Source organism: Dreissena polymorpha, chromosome 4 (genome assembly GCF_020536995.1).
Source record: "Dreissena polymorpha isolate Duluth1 chromosome 4, UMN_Dpol_1.0, whole genome shotgun sequence".
Taxonomy (NCBI): domain Eukaryota; kingdom Metazoa; phylum Mollusca; class Bivalvia; order Myida; family Dreissenidae; genus Dreissena; species Dreissena polymorpha.
The window spans coordinates 128,183,708-128,208,494 of NC_068358.1; the positions used below are offsets into that span (position 1 = coordinate 128,183,708).

At 33.7% G+C, this 24,787-nt stretch overlaps 1 protein-coding gene across 1 annotated transcript; it reads left to right on the top strand.

The window, feature by feature from the left end:
- Window positions 1–778: 778 nt before the first annotated feature.
- LOC127878776 (uncharacterized) lies at window positions 779–24,596 on the top strand. The gene is made up of 7 exons (XM_052425305.1): window positions 779–833; window positions 1,633–1,735; window positions 3,748–3,810; window positions 5,443–5,505; window positions 7,128–7,166; window positions 10,299–10,703; window positions 24,403–24,596. Exons 2-7 carry the CDS (start codon window positions 1,648–1,650, stop codon window positions 24,594–24,596), a joined length of 852 nt encoding a protein of 283 aa, XP_052281265.1. The 5' UTR covers window positions 779–833; window positions 1,633–1,647.
- Window positions 24,597–24,787: the final 191 nt, after the last annotated feature.

Here is a 24,787-nt window from a genome sequence, read left to right on the forward strand (position 1 = left end):
CACTGAAAATGATCTGACATAAGTTGTACTCAGATTGCCTCGACAAAACAATAGTTTTTACCACAAAAAAGGAGTTATTTGATAGTTGGTAAAATAAAACGTACGACTAACGACGGACAAATAACGATCATAAACAATAACCGTTCTAAAGCGGTTGATGAATATTAAGTAAATCGATGTAAACACATAAATAAGAACGTGGTCGCTTAATAATTATCCCCACGCGTTTTGAAAAGCGTGGGGATATTGTGGTTATCTCCGCCGTCTGTCCGTCCGTCCGTCTGTCCGTTTGTCCGACCTGGCCACTATCTTCTCCTACACTATAAACACCAGAACCTTGAACCTTACACATATGGTAGCTATGAGCATATGTGCGACCCTGCACTATTTGGAATTGTGATTTGACCCCTGGGTCAAAAGTTATCGGGGTTGGGTAGAGGCCGGGTCAGAGATTTTCACTCAATTTGTTATGTTATTTTACATCAACTTCTTCATTTCTACACCGATTTACTTCAAATTGATACTGAACATCTCTTATGACAATAAGTCAATCACAACTATGCATCGCCCTATTACCAACCCTGGGGCGCCCCCTGGGCCAAACATGCGGCGTGCGGATACGCGTCGGCCTCTACTGCGCCATTTTTAGTTCAAATTGTGTCCTAAAATGCGTGCACATGGTATAAGATAGTGATTGCACATGGCGAGCAAGGTTCATTTATGATAACAACTAAATAGATAGTGAGACCCCAACAAGTTATGCTCATCTGTAACTATAATTTAATCTAGGTAGCGCAAAGCTTGAATGAAGATTGAATGTTCGGTCACTGCAGGTATGTGATAATTTAACAAGCATCTATTCAGAACATAATCGTTTGTTCTACTTAGTCAAATTTAAATAGTATTCAAATGATTTCATTAATGTTATATATATATATATGTATAAAATGCCTAAATTTTTTTCAGAGCACGCACTGATTCGAATTTTTTTTAAAATTAAGACAGAAACGATATGTTTTAGTTAAAAAACGCTATGTTTAAAGATAACAACTTTCTTGAACATTTATTTGCATTGGTATATATTGATATGTTTTAATACTCCTATATTAATATCATTGTTTTGAAAGTTAGAAAACGCCTTTGTTATAAACCTTTGACTAAATAACAGTCATAATGTGTATATGTCTAAATAAAGTACTAGAAAGTGTTGTTAATAAATGCAATTAAAATCATAATTTATATCAGGCTTTCATTTAGGTATAGTTGTATTACAGCTTTGTTGTGTTAAATTAAATTGTGTATAAAATATTTAAGAAAAAATAATGGCCCTTAGTTGCTGACACACACACACAACAATGCAGACATGACGTTTATGTTTGCTGTTTTGTTGCAACAAACAAATTGGTAAAAGATGATCTCTTACAATGAACAAGTATATCAAAGGAAGCCGTCTTGTTATTAGTAGATTTAAAGGGACTGTCAACCACGAATGACGAAAAAGTCGTGATATTTTAATCAATATAAACAAATAATTGTAAAAAAATACGGTATTTTACAGCTTTTCTTTTCTTCGTCGTCGTGGTTGACAGTCCCTTTAAAACTCAATAAAATATTGCATTATTTCATCGTCAGATTAACAAACTGAGCATGCCTACAAATGTACAAAATCAAGATATCTCTCGGGAGGAAGAAACCACAGCTGGTAATTCCAAAAATGTAAACCATTGTTCAACCGGTAAGTGATATAATGATGCTCATAATGCGTTTAGCAATTATTTTTTTTAAATTAAACGTGTTTTAATACAAAATTCATCTACTTGGTGCCAATTGCTAGAAGAGAAAATCGCGGAATGTAGCTTATGGTTTCTGCATTAGTTTTGCAAATATAAGATACAATGCGTGTGTTCCATTTAAATTAATAAATAGTATTCTGCATGCAAGCGATGATGAAAACCGTAACAATAATTTTGAAAAAAAATTCAAGTAGATATAAAATACGAGATACATTTGGTTCCATGACATTCTTTTAAAGAAATCGAAATAGCTATATATTAGTATTAACCAAACAATAGTTGTAGAACATGACGAGTTCATTGATGAATTAAAAAAACCATTTCCATTTGTTAATATACACCACGTTACGTCCGTTATTTTAAGTTTTGACCCAAGTGGTGTTTTTGTTTACATTATGTAGTGGTCCTTTATGGAATGTCACAAATCAAATATGACAGCTTTTAGCCTTGTGGTTTCATATGAGACTGTGTTATTTATGAATTATGGTGTCGAGATAATATGTATAACAATGTGAACAATTGTTTTAGAAAACCTTATTTCTTGTCTTATACTAAATGTAAGGGTTGTGTGATGATATATAATATGATTAATAAAAAAACCAATGTGGCCCACGGTCGTTTTCAGTTTTGCCTGCATATTTAGCCTTCAATACGTTTTCGAACATCTAAGTTTTCGAACATCTAAGTTTTCGGAAACCCTCTTTTTTAGCAAAAATAATTATTTTTCGGACATATGGGTTTTCGTCCATAGTTAATGTCTCTTAATTTTTCGGACATTATATTTTTCAGCGCTATTCAACAGACTTCGGCCTTGTTTTCGCTTTAACTTGTGACACCTCGATCATGTTTTTTTAAAAACGGATTAGGGTCATAAAACCTGGCAAATGCATGCCTGAGTGCAATGGACCATTACATACGCGTAATTGGATAAAACAAACATACTACCGATAGGCAACAATAGATTCACCCAACAACATTTCAAACAGTTTCGTCCTATTAAGACGGCAGAATGTTTTATGTTTTTACCTTTTTGTTCTATATCATTTCATGCAAGAGTTAGCAAAGCTGTGAATTTGTATTTATTTTTTAAGCAGAAAAAGAAGAGTTAATCACAATAAATTAAGTGTACATTGATTTATTGCATTAAGTTCAATATAATAATAATTTTCGGACGCCTTAATTTGTGTCTCTAAATTTTCGACACCTGTAATTTTTTAATATTTTTCGTATCTGAGTTTTCGGAACGAAAATAATTATTTTTGAGTACGAAAACTCAGAGTAATTACGGTAAGCCTATAAATTTCGAACATTCATGTGTTTTATATATCAAATATGAAACCTTTCGCCCTTTCAATTTTTCTTTAAGTATCTTATTTGATATTGTGAGTAATTGTGTACACATTGGGTAAAACTGACCTGTATAATTTACCACGTAAGATTGTTGGGCAATGTGATAACAGACTGAAAACGGTATCTTCAATATCCAACGTGAAATGAGACTATGGCTTTTACTTTTGATCTCAAAGATAACTGCATTAACGTTTTACACACTTCTATCATTCTTGACTAAATCAAGATGACATTTTGTAAAATGGCAGACTAGTATCCCGGGGATCGTGTGTTCGAATCCCATATTGGCCGTAATTAAGTAACCAGCATATAAATACGCCGCGATTATTTACTCGCTGAGTTGAATCGCAAACGTTTGCTAAGCATCTCGCGACTAAGTATACAAATATCAAGTGGCAACGTTACGTTAGGTACAAAATGCTGGTGTTTTGAAACTAACTGTACAGATCCAAAATGTGAAGTTCAAACTTCTAAAGGGTTTATAAGTATAAACTGTTTTAATGAAATCTTAAAAATTCGGACGGACGCAAAGAAGACACAAAATGCTAAAGCACAACGGGATCTCTTTGTTTCCATGTGAGTAAAAGCTCATATCCTATTTTAGGTGCGACAAATGAGCCTGTCTCTCCGTCAACTTCTAAAAATCACCCACCAGACATAGAAAAAGGTAAGTAAGAATTTCATTTTAATACTGCTTTAAAACGGTAAATTCATCAATTAATCGGGGGATGTTTTTCAACATAGATGTCTCATACGGGGGTTTACTTAGATTTCGTTCGATAAAAATATGCAATACGTACATGACTTCCAATTGAGTGACTTTAGATTATTTTCATTTATTTCATTTAAAAATGATTTTATTGACTGTTTGATGTCCTCAGAATGACATACTCATTTAGAGTAATTTTGAGTGGTGCAATTAACGTATTTGAGAACAGAAGGAGTAATGTTTTCGAAAGCCTCACTACTGTCTAGTCTTAATTTGTGTATGGTATGGTAAATTATAGAAGATGTTTAACAATTTTTCTGGTAAAAAATGGAAATAAGATAATACAAATTATATCAAGTTGATATATATCTTCATCATAATGTTCAAATAGTATTGCACATTTCTGACAAATAAAAGAGCTAAGTATTGTCTAGGAATTATTAAATTCATACAAATATTGGAAATGGAAACCTTAAAGTAATTAATTTACAATTTAAATAATAAAACAGCGTAGAAATTGAAATCATAATTATGGTGTTATAACTGTAATATCCAAAGTCAAATTGTTGGTAATAATGGACCAATAGGCGAAAATGATAAGTTATATTTGTATGCCCCCGGATCGATAGATTGGGGGTATATTGTTTTTGGCCTGTCTGTCCGTCATTCTGTCATTCTGTCATCAAAACTTTAACCTTACATTAAAGTTTTGCAATAACTTTTGAAATATTGAACATAGCAACTTGATATTTGGCATGCATGTGTATCTCATGAAGCTGCACATTTTGAGTGGTAAAAGGTTAAGGTCAAGGTCATCCTTCAAGATCAAAGGTAAAAAAAACAAACAACAAATTTTTTTAACCTTACATTAAAGTTTTGCAATAACTTTTTAAATATTAAACATAGCAACTTGATATTTGGCATGCATGTGTATCTCATGGAGCTGCACGTTTCGAATGGTGAAAGGTCAAGGTCAAGGTTATTCTTCAAGGTCAAAGGTCAAATTTATGGCTTCAAAGCGGCACAATAGGGGGCATTGTGTTTCTGACAAACACATCTCTTGTTTTAATATGCAGTGTGTTAACTCGTCCATTAGCTTTGCAAAATAATTCAGAGATGTGTTCAAAATAAATGTGTAGCGATAATCATAAGCACGGGACGGTTATTACTTTGTCTTTTTTTTCTAAACCAGTTCATTTGTCATTATTCTTATTCTGAATACTAATTTGTTTATGTATTTATCGCGTTTAGATACGGATAAAGATAATGTCATGATAAAATACAAACGTTTTAAAAACAATCATACGTTTTAAAGGCTGACTTTGTCTTATATTGTTAATGCTATACAAAGTCGACCTTTTAATCATATAACCGCACATTAGTATCGTACAATAGACCAATACTATCGAGACATTGCCAAATGACCAAGGTGAAAATCCCACTAGTGACATATGGTGCAAAGTTTAATCACTGTATGTGCTTGTAATTTAACTAGGCCAGTCATCTTTTTGTGATAAAACAAAAATCTTGACACAACATCAACACATATAGTTCAATAAATGATACATTAAAGCTCATATGATTTTTCAGGTGCGATAAATGATCCTGTCGCTCCGTCAACTTCTAAAAATCACCCACCAGACATAGAACAAGGTAAGTTAGAATTTCATTTTAATACTGCTTTAAAACGGTAAATTCATCAACTAATCGGGGGATGTTTTTCAACATAGATGTCTCATACGGGGGTTTACATAGATTTCGTTCGATAATAATATGCAATACGTACATGACTTCTAATTGACTGACTTTAGATTATTATCATTTATAGAACAGAAGAGAACAGAAGTAGTAATAATTTCGAAAGCCTCACTACTGTCTAGTACTAATTTGTGTATGGTATGGTAAATTATAGAAGATGTTTAACTATTTTTCTGATAAAAATTGGAAATAAGATAATACAAAGTATATCAAGTTGATACATATATTCATCATAATGATCAAATAGTATTGCACATTTCTGACAAATAAAAGAGCTAAGTATAGCTGGAAAGTAAAAAAAACCCACAAATATCCCGAAATGGAGAGCTTCTGTTGATTAATATTGTTAATTAAGTAAGGTTTACAAAAAGAGGTTTTGTTGATAAAGATTTATTCTTGTTTGTGTGCCTGCTGCGTACATGTGTGGTATGTTTAGTTTTTTGGTGTTAATTTGCATTGTTTTGCGATTTGTTCATTGCCATAAATAAATTTTCATCTGCATGTTTACGGTTTCTGCTTTTGAGGATCATCTGTCTTTATACTGTAAATAATTGAAATGTAGATCTAATAATGTTATTTAATAAACCTAAAATTAATGCATACGTTTCAATAAGAATGATACGTATAATATTTTGTTTAGCGTAACTTGATCTAAATATATTTGACCGGTATAAAATAATATTCATATATTATATTATGTTCTGAAAATGTAAAAAAAACGTGTGTTATAGTTGCCTGAAATACATTTATCAAGTGACCACACTGTTGTTTTAAAGTGATTTTTACTGACTTAACTATGTGTAGCATATAATCGCATTATCTACGCAACATATATTGATAGAGAGGCATTTAATCTCACTTGTCATGGTATTCAAACAATCGACGATTTCAATAATCCTCATTTATAGCTAGAAAGCGAAAAGTCATACATGTCGGGCAATAGTACAAACTTAAATATTTCCTAAGTACGCTGGTTTACCATTATGTACAATACTTATGCCAGAAACTGCTTCATGTCCATCTTGCATCAAGAATGGGTTGGACTGTTATATGGCTGGATGGTACTCGGACTAATTGCAATAATTCAACTCTCAGCTTTATAACCTAAAGGGTTGCTGAGAGTTGCCATGCGCCGTCTATTGTCCAAAGGTGCAAAACTTCATCACCACTGCAAAGACTTAGGAACACTGATACTGCACAAACTTATCAACGTTTACCTGTCTAAAGCACAAACTTGTGCAAATGGTACCATTAAATCAAGAAATAATTGCTTTTCATTTACGTTGTTATTCTTTCGTACGCTCTATCGACCATATTGGGAACTGTTGTTATGTTGCCGACAAAACGTGTCGCTATCGGTTAGGTCGCATTACATCAATATTTTCCACATTGTGATATTTGATGTAACCGTTAAGTCGATAACAATGTTTTGAGTCGTCGAATATTTACACTGTTTGAAATTTCAAAATGAACGTGACAGCGAGAATAGTGTGTTTAAATATCGTTGTGTGTTTTAGGTTGCATGCAATGGATACCGTCCGTAAGCTGCCATTCAGGTAAACCTAATTTGTTTATGAAGTTTATTCATGGCCTTCGTTAATTGGTAGCGAACGAAGTCTGTTTAGTGATGCACACGAAATCTGTGCGCAGTTTTGCTTTTGAGTTTAATAAGAGGTGCATATGGGCTCCCAGAGCCGACATAGCAAAAATCATCAAAGGCGCTGGGAGTTCTTTTATATGGACTAGTACTCGGACCAGTGATACTCAGGTTTAGAATACGTTACTCTAAACAATAAAATAGTCCAGTAAATTAAACACAAATATTGATTAAACCCGAGCAACTTGTTTGGACCGGCAGATGCACAATTTTAAAACGCTGAGACCACTAGGCCAACCATACTCATACAATTAGTGATGTATTTTACACTTTATATAAGCAATCCTCGTAGTGTCACAAAATATAACGACGGCAACGGAATTCTCGAAATTATCCAATCGTTTCACGTTGCAACGCTCTATAATTTTCCGGTTTTTAACTCGTCAAGAGATAATTCGTCAACGAAAAATGCGAATCTGAAACAATTTATTTTTTAATCAATTTACCAAAACGTGAAAGGTCACTTTAAAGGACGAAAACACGCAAAACACACAAAGTATAGATAAGTTTATAATACACATCAACGGTTGGGTACACTAATCAATGTTCCTTAGTCTAGGAATTATTAAATTCATACAAATATTGGAAATGGAAACCTAAAAGTAATTAATTTATAATTTAAATAATAAAACAGAGTAGAAATTGAAATCAGAGTTATGGTGTTATAACTGCAATAGCCACAGTCAAATTGTTGGTAATAATGGACCACTAGGCGAAAATTATAAGTTATATTTTTTTAATATGCAGTGTGTTAACTAGTCCATTAGCTTTGCAAAATAATTCAAAGATGTGTTCAAAATAAATGTGTAGCGATAATCATAAGCACGGGTCGGTTATAATTTTGTCTTTTTTCTAAACCAGTTCATTTGTCATTATTCTTATTCTGAGTACTAATTTGTTTATATATTTATCACGTTTTGATACGGATAAAGATAATGTCGTGATAAAATACAAACGTTTTACAAACAATCATAAGTTTTAAAGGCTGACTATGTCTTATATTGTTAATGCTACACAAAGTCGACCTTTTAATCTTATAACCGCACATTATTATCGTACAATAGGCCAATATTATCGAGACATTGCCAAATGACCAAGGTGGAAATCCCCCTAGTGACATATGGTGCAAAGTGTAATCACTGTATGTGCTTGTAGTTTAATTACGCTAGTCATCTTTTTGTGATGAAACACAAATCTTGACACAACATCAACACATATATTTCAATAAATGATACATGAAAGTTTCTTTTGAACATAAATTGACTTACTTCTATAAAATAATTATTGTGGAACGACATTCAGAAAAAAATAAGTGTAATTAGAACCATAGCGCATTATCTTGTTACATATTCGTCGAATAATTGATTAAATATACTTGTAAGGAATGATAAATCCTTTATTCTCTGGTCAAGACATGGAATATTAACATTAATTAATATATTGCAACAATATGTCGCGAAAAAGACAAATCACAGTCAACGTTTTCATTCACGTCCACATGAGACACATGTATATCCACCCCTCCTGTAAAATAACGTATGTCATAATGAAAGTGTAAGCGTCTTTTATGTTTAAATGTGCATGTTATCAGCATTTTCTTAAAAAATTGTTCGAAATATTATTTATTAACACATATTTCATTTTAATAAATTTACTGTGAAGGGAATGATACAATTATCTGCACAACAACAAACACGCGAAAGTTAACGCTAGTATAAAAAATTATTTTGGTGTTAATTCATTGAAATAAGCGCCATCGTATATTAAACATATTCAAATTAAATAAAAGCATGAAAAACTTAATTTATTCATTTAATGGTTATATTGTTAAGATGAAGCAGTTTTACGATTACATTAAATGAGCGACATTCCGTATATATATTTTGCATTTAAAGAATTGCGACATGAACAAGGTCTCAGTTTACAGTACTTAAAAAGCACATTTTGCTTCTCATCGCATCCAATAAAATCATCAAAAAAACTGTAAATATATAAAACAGCTACTAAGGGAAAAATATCATTAAAAGAAAATATGTTAGATATAAGTTTTTGTATCGATTTATATCGTCCCGAACTTCTCAAGCGACAAAGTAAATTGAATCGTACAGCATCATTTATTAAGTTAAAATTGTACTGTTATGGTTTTATAATAAGTGTTGTATGCGTAGTGACCAAACGTTTTTCACTTTGAGAATACATTGTTTGAAGACAGACTGTACTAAAAAAAAATAGAAAGGTATCTTGTTTAACCAAGTATGAGGATAATAATGTAAGTATATGCTTTAAGAAATAGCATTATAATCAAAAATACTACGAAACAGGTTATCGTTCTAATTGCTCGCATGCATCTGTAAGTTTTCTAACGCAACCCTTTTTAAAAATGAATTTCTCCGTTATGAGTTAAGAGTATGATTTAAATGTACAACTTATCATTTGACTTCTAATTTGTGGAAACCATTCTTCGTTGACGATCGGACTCTATAGCACAAGGGGTAGGTATGGTTTTATCTTTTTGGACGGGAAAATGGCGAAACGTGATATATTTTTAGTTTTATTTCAATTTCATTATTGTATGTGGTTTCTTACACCAGAAAATCATACACTTAATTGAAAACAACAATATGGCTCGTATGAATATTCAGGAGCGCAACCGCGCAATAGGTATGTGGCAGGCTACCTACCCCCACTGCTAAAGCGCCCGATCGTAGACTTTTCTAACGCAACATTTCTCAACCTTGAAAGTCTCAATAAGGAGTAAAACATTCGACTTTAAATTGTAGATGTTATTATGTGTTAACATAATGTGCAAGTTCACGATGAAAGCATCCATCTTTAACTATTGAGCGTTTTAGCAAGTGGGAAATGCAGCCTAATAATAAAATTATTAGAACCCACAAAGAACAATGACATTGAAGAACTATTGACCGTTTCACCATTTCCACTTGCAAAACGACGAAACCATACCTTCCCCAAGTGATAAAGCGTTCGCCTGAAACACCAGATGCTGTATTTTTACAAACATTTTATATAGGTAACACGAACACGGAAAGTAAAAAGTTGAAATGCTGTTTGACGTGTCAAAAGAAGGTCCCCGTTTATAAAACAAAATGCTTAGATGGAGACTGTTCTAATCACAAACAGCCAGGAGATCTTTCAGTCGAGCTTGTACCGGGGGACCACATAGAGTACCCAGCAAAAGGATGCAAAGGGCTTTTCATTAACCATCACGCAATCGTACAAAATTATATAGATAATCAAGACGGCACTGGAGAAATCGACGTAATACATGTCCAGGGAAAGATCAAGAACAAAGTGACCACTGGCAGGAACTCGAAAGACAATACGGAGAAAAGTGTACCAAATAATGTGCAGTATCCATTGAACTCGAAAGAAAAAACGGAAAATAAAGAACGTCTAATAGTTGAAAAGGGCCAAAGTCATGAAAAAAAACTTCATAAAGTTAGTAAGGTAAAGTATAAGAAACCACTGCGCGATCAATGTGAAACGCTTAAACAAGCAGAGTTTTATATAAATAATAATCCGAAACGTGGGTCATATAATATTTTCGTCCGAAATTGTGAGCATTTCACATCTCTGTGTGTGAACGGCGTTAATGATTTGAGAAATGATGAACATCTTACACATACTACATCACTTCAGTCGGTTCGATGTGTAATTATATTTTTCCATGTGTTTTTCCTGTCAATCACGGCTGCAATTTATTTGGTAAACGTGCTGATTTTAATAGGTTTTGTCGGTGAAGATGAAAGCTTGAAACGAGCATTTTGTTTCTTTAAATTCTGTTATAAAGGTAAAAATAATGGTTTTGCGAATACCGTGTGTGATTGGTGGGCTTTAGGGATTTATAATGTGGTTTTCTTGGTGGCGGGGTGTGGACTTACTTTGTACAGGCGTCGCAAAATACCCAGAACGATCTGCAGTCAATGCATTTTTTGTTCGTGCATCGCTATGTTTTCCAAAATGATATGCATTTCTGGCATGGAGGCCAAAAATGTTATTTTAGAACGCTCATGGTTACACTTATACTTTGCCTTTGGACCAGTGTACTTTTACCCAGCATTATGTATACTAGTACTTGTAGAATCACTTCTTGTGTACTTCGTTGTATCGCACTATGTTGGCAAAATACTGGTTTATCTATTAAGTCACGTTTACAGTTGTTCATATCGTGATAAGGTTCGCAGTTGTTCATTTCGCGGATGTCTGCAAAGGTGTTTCAAGAAAGATAAAGTATGTATCGACGAAGACTGGCATGAATATTCTTTCAGGCAGTTTAATATTTAGCATAAAAACAACATTCAGTAAATGGTATTTGTTAACATCTATCGAAACCGTGAACTAGAATAACTCTATTTGTATCTTTATTTTTTTTAATTATTTATGTATTATTAATGTCGGTTGTTGACTAGTATAATTTGGTCCATTGGTAAATGTACTCTCGAAGAGCGTCAAATTAAAAAAAATAGATTATCAGTGTATATGGTTGACAGATTCGTACAGCAGCACTACTGAGCATTGACTATTTTTGTAATTTTATAAATGTAATGAAGTTGATAGCTCTTCATATCTACCAGTTTTAACGATCGTACTCGTTCGGCATGATGGCTTTTTTTAGAAACGCAGATACATTTCCGAACATGGTACAATCTATTTCTTTTTTGAGTGTGAACTTGCTAGCGACGCGCGCTGGTGAATGCGTGCAAGAGTACGTGTGCGTGCGTGCGTGCGTGTGTGCGTGCGTGTGTGTGCGTGTGTGTGCGTGTGTGTGCGTACGTGCGTGCTCGCGTGCGTGTGTGTGTGTTTGCCTTTTGGCTTGTGATTAACGTTTGTTTACACTTTGTTACTTTGTAATCATTGCAGGGTCAATTTTGAGTTTCGACATTCCATACCTTTGCATTCACCTTTCCAATGTGGTTTAATCAGATTTATTTAAAATGAATTTTTGGTGAAAGGTTTTGTAAAGAGTTTAATTTTGTGGTAATATCGAGTATGCGCACGAAATGGCGGTGTTTCAAATTATAAACACAGTTACTGAAAGTTTTTCAAAGCTGGGCGCTGACTAATATCCCCCCCCCCCACACACACACATAAACACACCGAAATATATGGTTTTCAGGGGAAGTACATTATCTTAAAGATAAAAATGAGTTTGTGAACATGCATGGCCTTTTAAATAGAATTGTGAAATGTCCTCTTCATGTTTAAGCATTGGTATTGCACATTATACAATTAAATTGTCTATGAAGAAAGTATTATTTATTCATAGGCATTAAGTTACAGAAGGTATGTGTAACTTCACAACGATTGATCTTTTAGTACGTTTGGTTCACGAAACATAACCCGTCATGGGGAATGATACTTAATTCATGATTTGTACAATCAAATGTATGGTCTATCTTTTAACATCGAAGCTTTGATAAGTACGCAATACATCATTTTGCATTGTAACAAATAATATCGATTGATATAAAAAAAATTACATGCATTAAATTAATTAACAGCAGATATAAATTTCTTATCATTAAACATTGAAATTTGACCTTGACCTTTTATAGATGAGCATTTAAAGGATTAAATGCAGCACATCATTTGCTTATAGGGAACAGTAAACGTAAGTAATACCAAAATCTGAACACGCATACAAACGATTCAGAACAAACACAAACAATAGTAAATGAAATTTGACTATAAATTGTGACCTCGACTTTTCACGAATAGCATTGTAGTTGTGCACTCGGACGCACTGCAATGATGTTGCGACTAAAATATTCTCACCTTCGGTCGGGCGATAGCATCAAAGTGAAAACGATGTGTAATTTACAAACATGGAGGTATGTTTTTCAATGTAACAATAATCATTTTGATTTTTTACAACACAAAACTAAGTTAAACGTAAAAGAATAGTCAGTTTGGATAGTGTGTTTTTTATTTTAAGACTTTGCGAATGGGATTTTTCGACTATGGTCAGTTTCTTAGACAACACGCAAAAACTCACGTTTTATTTAAACATCACGCTGCTTTGGATAGTGTATTAATATTTATATTTTATAGTGATCAAATGTAATTCAAAGTTTCAGTGGAAGTTTAAATGGTACATATGGAACAATCTGTGCATAAAGTTAATTTCAATAAATTGAAAACGTTTTATTAATTATATATGGATTGATCTTTGCAGCTAGCACATAAGATATTTAAATTTGTATAATATATTTCAAACCTTATTGAGCCTGTTATTCCAATTATGCTTAAACTGTTTGCAACTATATGCCAATATTGTGTCTGCTCTGTGTTTGTATGTCTGCACATTTATAATAAACAGTTTCCTAAAATAAATGTTGAAATATTACTGTGTACATATGTATCAAGCATTTATAATAAAAATTATATTATGTGAAGAAAATAGTATCATGCAAGTGTGTTCCCTTGTCCATTATGCTGATGTGGTGTCAAATAAAGTATATAATTTATTAAATGTATTTTCGGATTAAAAACATCAGCTCTTTTATTCGAATGGCTTCAGAGTAAAAAAACAACAGAATTGCATTAACTTTAACTCTGATAATATGGCTGTGATTAATAACGATAATTGCAAGATAGTGAACCGACGATACAAAATGGGAGATAGCGTACAAAGATTCGATAGTAGTAACCAAAAGATTGAAAGCACGATTTCATGATGCAAGGTGGCGAGATCATGATAAGAAAGAGCGAATTTAAGATGCGATATTGCGAATATCTCGCATCATATTTTCCAACGAATGAAAATTCAAGAGCGAGAACGCGAACGCAAGAGATTTCGATGCGAGATCGATGTATTAATATTGCAATTTTACATCGTGTTATCGAGTTCTCGCATCATGACTTCGTTCGTTCGTTCGTTTCATGTTCTCGCGTGCAATACAATGGAGAGGTTTAAAATTCGGAATATCATGTACTCCTTTAGTATGAAAAAGTACTTTTTTTACATTTTGACATATTGAAAAAAGTTTTTATTGAAAATACATCTCAAAACCGCGTATTTGGAATTGTAGAGCTTATTTACGCTTGTATAATTAGAGGCAAGGCGAAATAAAAAAAGCTAAAAACGTCACTTGACGTCACATTTATATGAACTATTAAGTTACAGAACTTAAATAACGACACAACATACTTGTTGAACCGACAAATATAATGCAAAATATACATTTTTGTTGTTCGCGCACATATCTTTAACACCCTATGTGCGTTAGTTAAATAAAATCTAAATGCATAATCCCATGATTAACATGTTTATACCAGCGAACGTTTCCTTAATATGGATATATATTTGTTTCACTAAATACAAATTACCAAAATGCATTAAGCAGCAAATCATTTAGGCAGCTATATTGTGAATTTCAAGGGGCCATAATCAGTAGAGCTATCGTTTAATACGATAATAAAACGAATGAACGATCTTTCACCTACATTGTAGTTTGATTGAAAATTCTATGTAGATACAATGTTTACGTTATAGTTTTTTTTTTCATAGATGGGTCGATTTTCTTTGTATACTAATAACTTGTAAACCTACGACCAAAATCGGGTTAGAGATTTCCGATGCATACGCTAAAAGCACACTAAAAGTTTGTGTGTGTAATATTCGATTATCACGTTTCGTTTTAAGTGTTCAATAGTCTATTTCATTAAAATTGTTATAGACGCGCGTTCGAATTGTCATTGTAAAGTGTGAGGTTCGGCTGACCGGTAAAAAGGCAGCGCTTTGCATCGACTGTTCCAAGACGATGATTCAAGTTTTGATCTATTTTTTATAATAGTTGTTAACCTGTTATAAAAGTAAAAGAAAAGCACAGAAAACGGTATTCTGATCTAGTTTCAGGAGTTTCACTGTTTCCTTTATTATAACCAAAATTGAGTTGACACACCAAGAAAAACTATAAACAAAATCAACCGATGAACAATTGAAGAAAACGTTTATGCTTCATATTTCAACACTTAAAGGGATCTTTTCACGCTTTGGTAAATTGACAAAATTGAAAAAAGTTGTTTCAGATTCGTAAGTTTTCGTTTTAGTTATAATATTTGTGAGGAAACAGTAATACTGAACATTAACCATGCTCTAATATAGCCATTTTATGCATCTTTTGACGATTTTAAAACCTAAAAATTATAAAGCGTTGCAACGCGAAACGATTGAATAATTTGGAGAGTTCTGTTTTTGTCGTTAAATTTTGTGAAACTACGAAGATTGCTTATATAAGGTATAAAATACGTCAAGAATATGTACTCGGCGGAATAGCTCAGTAGGCTAAAGCGTTTTTACTTCAGGACTCTGGCAGGACTCCAGGGGTCACTGGTTCGAAACCTGCTCCGGGCAATGTTCTTTTCCTTTTTTAATTTTTTTTCTTGATTTTTTACTGGAGCTTTTACGATCCAATGTTTACATTTATCAATATAAAGCATTTAATGAATAAGTTAAAAAAATGCCAAAATCTGTGAAAAGGCCCCTTTAAGTTGAAATGGAAAGGAACACTTTCCGAAAATATTTAAAAACGTCTGGATCACGTTTCATAAACATTGATGGTCTGAAAATACGTCATCATATAGAAACGAAATCCAAATTTTTAACAGTGAATATTATAATACGTAGGGTTTATATATTGTGTATATAAAAGTTCAACAACTGTATACTGGCTATATTTTACTAACAGAAGCAAAGCAAGTCTGAGTAACAAATAGCAACAATATCCGACCTATGCCAGTCAGAGGCTTCAAGCTAGTATAATCACTAAACGAGTCATTATAAACACTAAACATATCAGTATACTTATATTTTTAGTAAAGCATGTTAAAAAGCATATCTTTATAAACTCAGCATACCTTTATAACCACAGATCATTTCATAATAGAAAAACAACATATTGTTATCATAAACTTTTGTTAAACCATAACTATACCTGGCATTCAGAATAGAAACTTACCATTCTATTATGTGTCTATTATGTGTCAACGACGTATCCCAAATAGCACACGGAATGCCACTATAAACACGTCATACAACCAGAAATACAAATCATACCACGATAATATCATACCACGTTAATTTTCATAGCCTACAGCATATTACGAAATCATCCATTATATGAAAAGTAATCAGTATACAGTCGATATGTTGAAAATTGACTTTAAAAGATTCTTTTAAATTAAACAAACTATTTTTTTTATTTCTTCAAAGCATAGTAGAGCGTGTACTATTGTTTGTCAGTACACATGCATTTCATAACACAATAAGAATACTATTGTTTTAGAATAAGTGATGATTGATTTGATGCTGAATATGTCTTTTAAACAATAAATACGAATCAGTGATGTCTGGTTTCTGCCATATCGTTCTGGTCAACAAGAGGCCAACGCATGAAGGCGCCAAAACGCCAATCTGGTCGTCAAATGCCATAATTGTCGACTGCGCCATGTGTGTCGCTCTGGAGTTTAGAATTATCGTTTTCTGGTGTTGGTGTTTGGCGGGTTCGAACTTCGCAAATACGAAAACACATCAGAACAACACATCTCAAAGGCAGAACGACCAAAGTGGCAGCGAATAATTGTCGCATTAGCAACCATTTCGGTGTAATTAGCCGTTATCTCGTGATGGCACGTTAGCGGGTTTGCAAATCGCCAGAAACACAACACGAGGGAAGACAAATATAGCCGCGATAACAACACTAAGGCAATAAATGTTAAACTTGTCGAAGTGGCGCCCTTTTCATCGTTCTTGCAGGTATAATTGTCGTTTCCTCGTGTTGGCGTATTGGCAGTTAATTAAGTCGCAAACACAACAACAGAAAAGAACGACACACATACATGCCATACAAAAAGAACAACACATTCCATAATTATCGCATCGTGGCCCCTTTTTGTCGTTCTTACGTGTATATTCGCTGTGCCCTTGTGTTTGCGTGTTGGCTCTTTTAAAACTTGCTTAAACGGTAACACGCAAGAACGATCAATGTACCCATAAAAACGATGAAATTGGGCGACAAAATTCATTACTGTCGTGTTAGCACCCTTTTTGTTGTGATGGAGGTCCAATTTTTGTTAATTTGTGTCGTCGTGTTGATTCCTTCTTCAACCCCCCCGCAAATATGCCAAAACGATATGGCAGGAAAAAACAACAATAGCTATCTGAATATTTCTTGTATAGTTATCTTATTATCTTATATTGCCTTGTATATTGACCATATGATACACTTCTCATCTAAAAGACTAGGTGATGGTGAAAAGATTTCCACGCCGGATAATATTTCGGTAGTTTCAATATTCTATACAGCTAAATTAAAATTTACTTAAAATTACAAGTTTATTATTGAATGTCTTTTCTTATAATTTTAGATAAACAAACCAGCGATGGTCAGCCAGAATCAGCCAGAGTAGAAAGATCTGTTTTTAAAAGAATATTTTGTTGCAAGTTGTTTCACGCAGTGGTAATCGGTCTTCTGGTATTTCTACAAATTTTGAGCGTTCACTTCTACATAAATTACGTACATCCAGGGGACGATTTGAAACCTAAAAAGGAATGTTTTCATATGTTCAATCCCAAAGAAAATAAAGGCCATTCTTTTCCAATAACTGATTGTTGTATAATTGGTTTTATGTATGGTGTAATTGTTATAATCGGTGTTATATCTATTATTTTCATGTGTCTTGATAAGAAACTGTGCATGAATTGTAAGGTGTATTATTTAAAAAATATAGTTTCAAGGAGTCTATGCATTATGCTCATGGGGTTTAAAACTGCCGGTTTTGAAAATGGCTGGGCCTTGGCCAATGAAATTATTTCACGTGGTTGGTTATATGTCATTCTTTTAATAATTACGCCTGTAGAATCGTGCTTGTTTTATTTTATTTTACCAAAGTACGCTATTCGTTTATGCTGTTTTTGTAGATGCCCATTTAAAAAACGGAAATAATAAATGTCAAATTGTTCTCTGGATTTTATGAGAAAGTGCGCATGTAACATAAATCTTGTGGCATAAAAATAAAAAATAATGTTTCTGTGTACAGTGGATTATACTTAATTTGATCGGAATGTATTGACATCGCTTGCGACAACTGCCGAGCGTTTTGGAGTTTGTAACCAAATAGTCTTATTAACAATTTAATGTAAACAATGAGTCCGCTTGACATTATTCTTTGCAACTTTAACATTTCAACGAAACCTGAAATAACACGTAAATACGGGCAATAATTTTGTCGGTTGTGGTTATTTCTCCGGAATGGACTTGTTTTGTCACTCTCTCAACTAAAATTATATGAATGTTCTACTGCCTGTAATATTATAGAATGTTATGTTGTCATATGGAAACATGCGTTTTTTAACTGTAATCTTCATATATATAATTATTATATTTAATGTTACTACTTCTAACGGCAGGGAGTACTTTATTTATCTCATACCTCTGAGACAAATAAGAAGTGATTTTTAGTTTTTTTTTAAATAGCAAACGGGCAAAGTGCTTGATGCTTCTTGGTTTTTTGACATGTAAAAACATTGTGAAATGTTTGCTTGTAAAGTAATATTGTAATAAAATGATAAACCACATTTAATACATTGGGTGATTTCGTTCGTATTAATTATTTTTTTAATACAATTCTCCCAGGTATAGCATAGTATTTTGGATCGTGAACTGCGTTTTGCAATGTCAGCTTTCCTCATCCAGTTTATTTACTTTATTGTTTAGATACTCGTGGGTATATTTGAACTCAATTTGAGAGCCTTGAATACAGTATAATTAATGAAGACGCCGAATATATTTTAAAGATATTTCTAGTTTAGCGTTGACTATACTAAAACAGTTTTTCAACAAATTTATCCTATCAAACTATCAAGATTAGAGGTTCATATTCGCATAGGTTCACATTGATTGCTTCATGGAATATTGGTCCTTTACCAATTCGTGGAGTGTGTTGAAAATCATTCAAATGCGGGCAAATTGCTCGGGCGATTATTTGTTTAAGATTGACCCAATCGTGTCCAATGCAAGGTTTAAAATCTTATATATAAAAAACTCATTATTTATATGGAGCAATAATTTGCCTCGCATGAATGTGTAATCGAATGAATAAGTAATGATACGATCATGATGGGATGGAGTTTTGCGTGTAAAATCCATGCCCTTCGATGAAAAGTCAATTTCACAATTCAAGGTCAAATATCAATCTTAGATATTAATATTAAATAATTTTTGGAATTAAAACTTTGTCTAGCATAGAGAAATCTATAAATAATTAGGCAAAAGTGAAAAGCATTATGAAACGGAGTGTTGTACCTCGAAAACATAAAGCTCTTTTATTCAATGTAACGACAACAATATAAAGTTACCCCTAACACTTCATACAGAGAATATTTTTGTTAAAAATAACTTTTCATACATTACAATTGCGGTCCGCAATTTAAACATGCTAATTTGCGTCAACAGAATTTGGCGTTTCTTATTTGCGTTTAAATTTAAAATCATTTGACATTTCTATTACTTTCTATCACAAATGTTCAATGCCTTGTTTTGTGTGTTTTAGTACCATATATAATCATTGTATTACGTGTATTTAAAAAAAATACTGATTTATAAAGTTACGCAAAATTCATGTGAAGATCAACTCCTGATTGTTAAGCTATTTCTAGAAATACAATTACTGCTTCCTGAAAAAAGAAATATTACCGATAGTAATTACAACGTATTGAATAATGCATAAACCGTTTCAAATGACACATTGAATAACGAGCATATTGCTTAATTTGCTTAACATAAAACAAAACAACAACACAATTATGAAAAATAATTTACAATCATGATAAGGAGAGAAGCGGCCAGCGCGAAAGAACTCGTAAGCAATAGAAAAATTATAGGTGGAGGAAACTAGTTTGGAGTAAATGACTCGAACGTGTTGATTCATTGAATGGCCGAGGTGAAAATTTTGCTTTGAATCGCTTTTTTAATGGTTTGATGCAAATTCACTCCAGTTGCAGCAAAACGGCGATGCACATTTCCATATTGCTGACTTGTAATTTGATTTCGATTTATTCTCGAAAGGCAATTAATGCCAAAAATGTTCTTACCGAACATATGGTTAATATGTTTATTTGAATGTTCTTTGTACTTTGCCCAGCGTTTATCGTGAACATTTTTTAAGCCTTTTTTAATTCTTAGCTTTAAAGGCATTCATAGAAATGTTTATTGTCTGTTAATGACCTCTCTACCAGGCGTAGCTTTGCAGCAGTTTGTTGCCAAATCTGTCCATCTCAGTAAGTCATCGAGCTAACGGTCGTCAGTTATATACAATTGTTATTTTGCGTTGCTTCCGTAGGCGCAATTATGTCATATCCCCATTATATCGGACTGGCGTCACTTTTCGAACCAAACCAGTTCACACTGAGATCAAAAACGCCCCATGGCGTCCACAGTACGTTAAGGCGTGTCTCTTGCAACTTTGAGACGACGTTTTAACAACGGCTTCATTACGGCCGAAAAAGTAACACGGGCGTTTAAAGATGTCAACACGTATCATTACTATTAGTAGTAATATACAATGACAAGCATACCGCATACTATTAAAAGCAAATATCATATTATTAAAACCAACATCCTTTCAAGGAAACACACAGCATATTATCGCAAACACGCGGCGTACCATCAAAAACACACAACACACGAGGACAAATACACACTACTTAAACAATAATTTATAAACTCGGTCAAATTTAAAGGTGCTGCAAATGGGTCAGCTGTTTAACCTGTCAAATTATTAACTTTATATAACGAACAAAAATTGTAAACAAAATCAAACTCAGTGTGGCGATCAACTGTTACTTTTTCCATAAATATACATGAAAAGCTATAAGCTCTCTGTACCTCGACATCAGTCTCCGTTCATCATCACATCAGAACTTTTGTTAAACAGAACAATAATGTTGTATTATTAGGACATATGACTGTCCGTTGCATATATCTAAACAAACTGAAACGAAACGAAATAATTCTGTAGATATAGCTGAATGTGTATAATTGAATATGTACATGTGTGGCTGGCGAATACACTTGGGGACTTTTCTAACGCATCACTTTTCAAACTTGAATATCTCAGTTATAAGTAAAGATATTGATTAAAAATTTTACATACGATCATTTGACTACATTCTCTGCAAGCTCATGATAAAATCAGTCATCCGTGACGATTGAACGCTTAAGCACGTGGGGTAGGTGTGGTTACATATTTTTGCTCGTGGAAATGGTGAAACGCGATATCATTCGTATGAATATTCAGGAGCGCTATCGGGCACGTTGCATTTTGCAGGCTACCTTCCCAACTTGCTAAAGCGTCCGATCGTCACGGATGAATGATTTTATCGATAGCTTGAACATAATGTAGACAAATTATCACATGTGCAATTTTAACTAAAAATATTTACTCATTACTGAAATATGTACGACGCCGTCGTTTTAAAAGTGTTGCGTTAGAAAAGTCACAAAGTGTAGTAAAACGCGATATACAAGGTATTCCAATTAATTTCAATCCCATCATTATATGTGAGTTTTTACACAAGAAAAACATTTATTAAAGAAAAAACAATATGGCTCGTATGAATATTCAGGAGCGCAACGGCTCAAACGGCATGTTTCAAGCCGGTCAGTTATTAAGACGTGTAAGTTTATGCGTTTTACTTTTCACATTGGTATTATTTAACGTTGTACGAGCTTGCAAATTTGACTTTTGAAGTGACGTTTTTAATTTGTTAAGTTTTATATTTTGTTGTTTTTCAATTTCAATTAGGGTCCAAATTTCAACACAATCCGTTCAAAAAAGGGAGCTATATTGATATGATTAAGTGATGCATTAGAAAGGTCTCCAAGTGTATTGCAATATTTGTCATACAAATCAGACGGAAAGTGAAAAAGGTAAAGCATAAGTGGAGTGAAAAGCAGCTGCGATGTTTGTAAAACTTATCTATTACCACTTATCAAGAGAAGTGTATATTTCACAACTTACAATCAATACAATTATAGACAATATTAAACGATTCAGGCAAAGTCTGCGGGCGGGATACACGCTAAATAAATTTCATTATATTCAATTTATAGGATATACGTCTGTAAGTTTGTAATTAAAACACTATCTACGGGTATGCATCTTCTAAGCTCGCGTCAGGTATTCCGAATTCCTTCAGGTATCCCCAATAGAAATAATGGCTGTACGTGTGTTTCTTTAAACATGTAAAAGTATCGAACTAATTTTTTTCACTCCATTTATATTGTACGTGTATGTCATCGTTTGGTGTTTTAACTTGCGTGATAACTTAGATATTATCTTTTGTTTTGCTTGACGGGTGGATTTTTATGTACCTATTGCTTTATAAATTATAGAGAGGTACACGCTTTTTAACCTTGGTATCCTCAACGTCTTTAACTAGCGTCTCGTTACCTGGAAATAGTAAGCATAGTAATCCATTATAGGCATATTCAAATATAACTCACGTTTTAAAATAGGCATATTAAAATCAAACTATGTAAATATTACACTAACATGCCTCAATTTACGCATACCAGATGTTAGTGTTAATTATGTGATAAAACATTCAAATCATGTTTATGTCACCTTTGAGCTAATGACTTACAAGCAAATAATTCATCATATATTTTAAACCGGGTCAACGGCAAAAGAATAGAAAATATTAACAGAACAGAACAGAATAGTGTTTTTACTTAAGCATGAGAAGGTCTTCGTCGTTAAAGGCCCGGTCACACCGAGGTTACGGCCGAGAAACGGACATAAAATAATTTTATCCGTTCGTGTCCGTTCTTATCCGTTTAATGTCCGTTTCATATCCGGTGAATCCGCTCCTTGTTCGGCGATGTCCGGTGACATCCGTTCCGTCCGTTGGGAAGTTTTGAGCATGTTCAAAATTTTCCACCGGATAAAACGGACAGAGATCTCCGTTTGATGTGCGGTATTCATACGTTAGTTTACGGTTTGTTTGGAACTCGTTCGTTACACCTCCTGTATGTATCCGGTTTATGTCCGTTAATGTCCGGTAGTCCTGGTCCTAACGCATGTTATACAGATAATAACGGACAGCTTACGTATACAAAAGTGCGAGAAGTGTGGCGGAACAAAACTGTTGACATACATTTAACAGTAATTAACTTGTGGGTGGAAGTATCATTTCATTTTGGTACGCCTTGTGAGAAGGACATGTGCAATGGAGTGTCGTGCTCGCATTCAATAAGAGTGTCAAGCCACCCTCATGCAGGCCCAGGTTGGCCTTTTGGATGCTAATCTGGCCATGCATCGTATTGCTCAAAAGAGAGCAAGGAGACGGAGGCTGCGCAGATGAGAGATGAGATTCTCGCACGAGTGGGCCCAAGGATAATGAAACAGCGCAACAACTACAGACTTCCAATTTAACCAGGAATGAAGCTAACAATTGCGCTGCGGCATCTTGTGTCCGGTTCAAAGTACCGTGATATGCGAGTCGGCTGGAGGGTACCCCACAACACTATTTCTCTTCTCGTGCCAGAAATAAGTACCGCTTAATTTACTTTAGGCTTCTGTTAGTCATTTTAATATATTTATATATTTAAATGTTTTACCTCTATCATCATTTTATATGAATTGCATTGTGTCTAGTTATTGGTATAGGATAAAAGGAAAATAGATGAGTGCGCATTACAACACTAATTAACCTCCTAAATTGCATAATACCATTATGTACTGTCTTGTGTGCATATCTTGAAATGCACACAGTTATATGCACCGTTTATCAAGTAGTATATTTATTTTTTCCTTATCATCCACTCGCTAAAAGTCATGGATTATCTACTGTGTCATACACTTATAATCCACGCTAGCTTATCATACTGTTATCTTTTACGCGTCAGGTTTGTAGAGCAGTCATAGATGCGTATGCTGACGAGGTGATGCCGTTGCCGATTGGACGCGAATAGCTGACGGCTTCAGGGACAGCCGGAATTTCCCGCATACAATTGGTGCTATTGATGGCAAACATATTGCCTGCACATTTCCACCATGATCCAGGTCTACGTATTTTAACTACAAGAAGTCCTTCTCCGTTGTCCTGCTAGCTCTGGTGGATTCTGACTACAAGTTCGCATGGGCTGACATTGGAGGCCGTGGTGCTGCATCACATTTGTGGAACGAGTCAGACCTGAAGGCAGAAGCTGATAACGGAGACCTTGACCTGCCAGAACCTGAAGCTTTGCCACATGATACTGAGGATGTACCATACTTTTTCATCGGAAAGAAAATATCAAAGTGATCGACCGGCCAAGATTTATTTATTTATTAATTTTATTTTTGGCGTAAGTGTCCATAAACATCCATGATAAAGAAACAAATAAACATATGCATTAAAAACAAAGCAAATAAAATTATGATACTTTAAAATAAAAATAAAGAATGACATAAAATGACCGTTTTTTGTACGTTGATGTTCGGTACTTTTCCGTT

Coding starts and splice junctions, on each gene's coding strand:
- LOC127878776 (XM_052425305.1), top strand. CDS start 1,648: ATGCCTACAAATGTACAAAATCAAGATATCTCTCGGGAGGAAGAAACC. Junction 3,811..5,442: donor CCCACCAGACATAGAAAAAG/GTAAGTAAGAAT, acceptor ATGATTTTTCAG/GTGCGATAAATGATCCTGTC. Junction 7,167..10,298: donor GTCCGTAAGCTGCCATTCAG/GTAAACCTAATT, acceptor CATTTTATATAG/GTAACACGAACACGGAAAGT.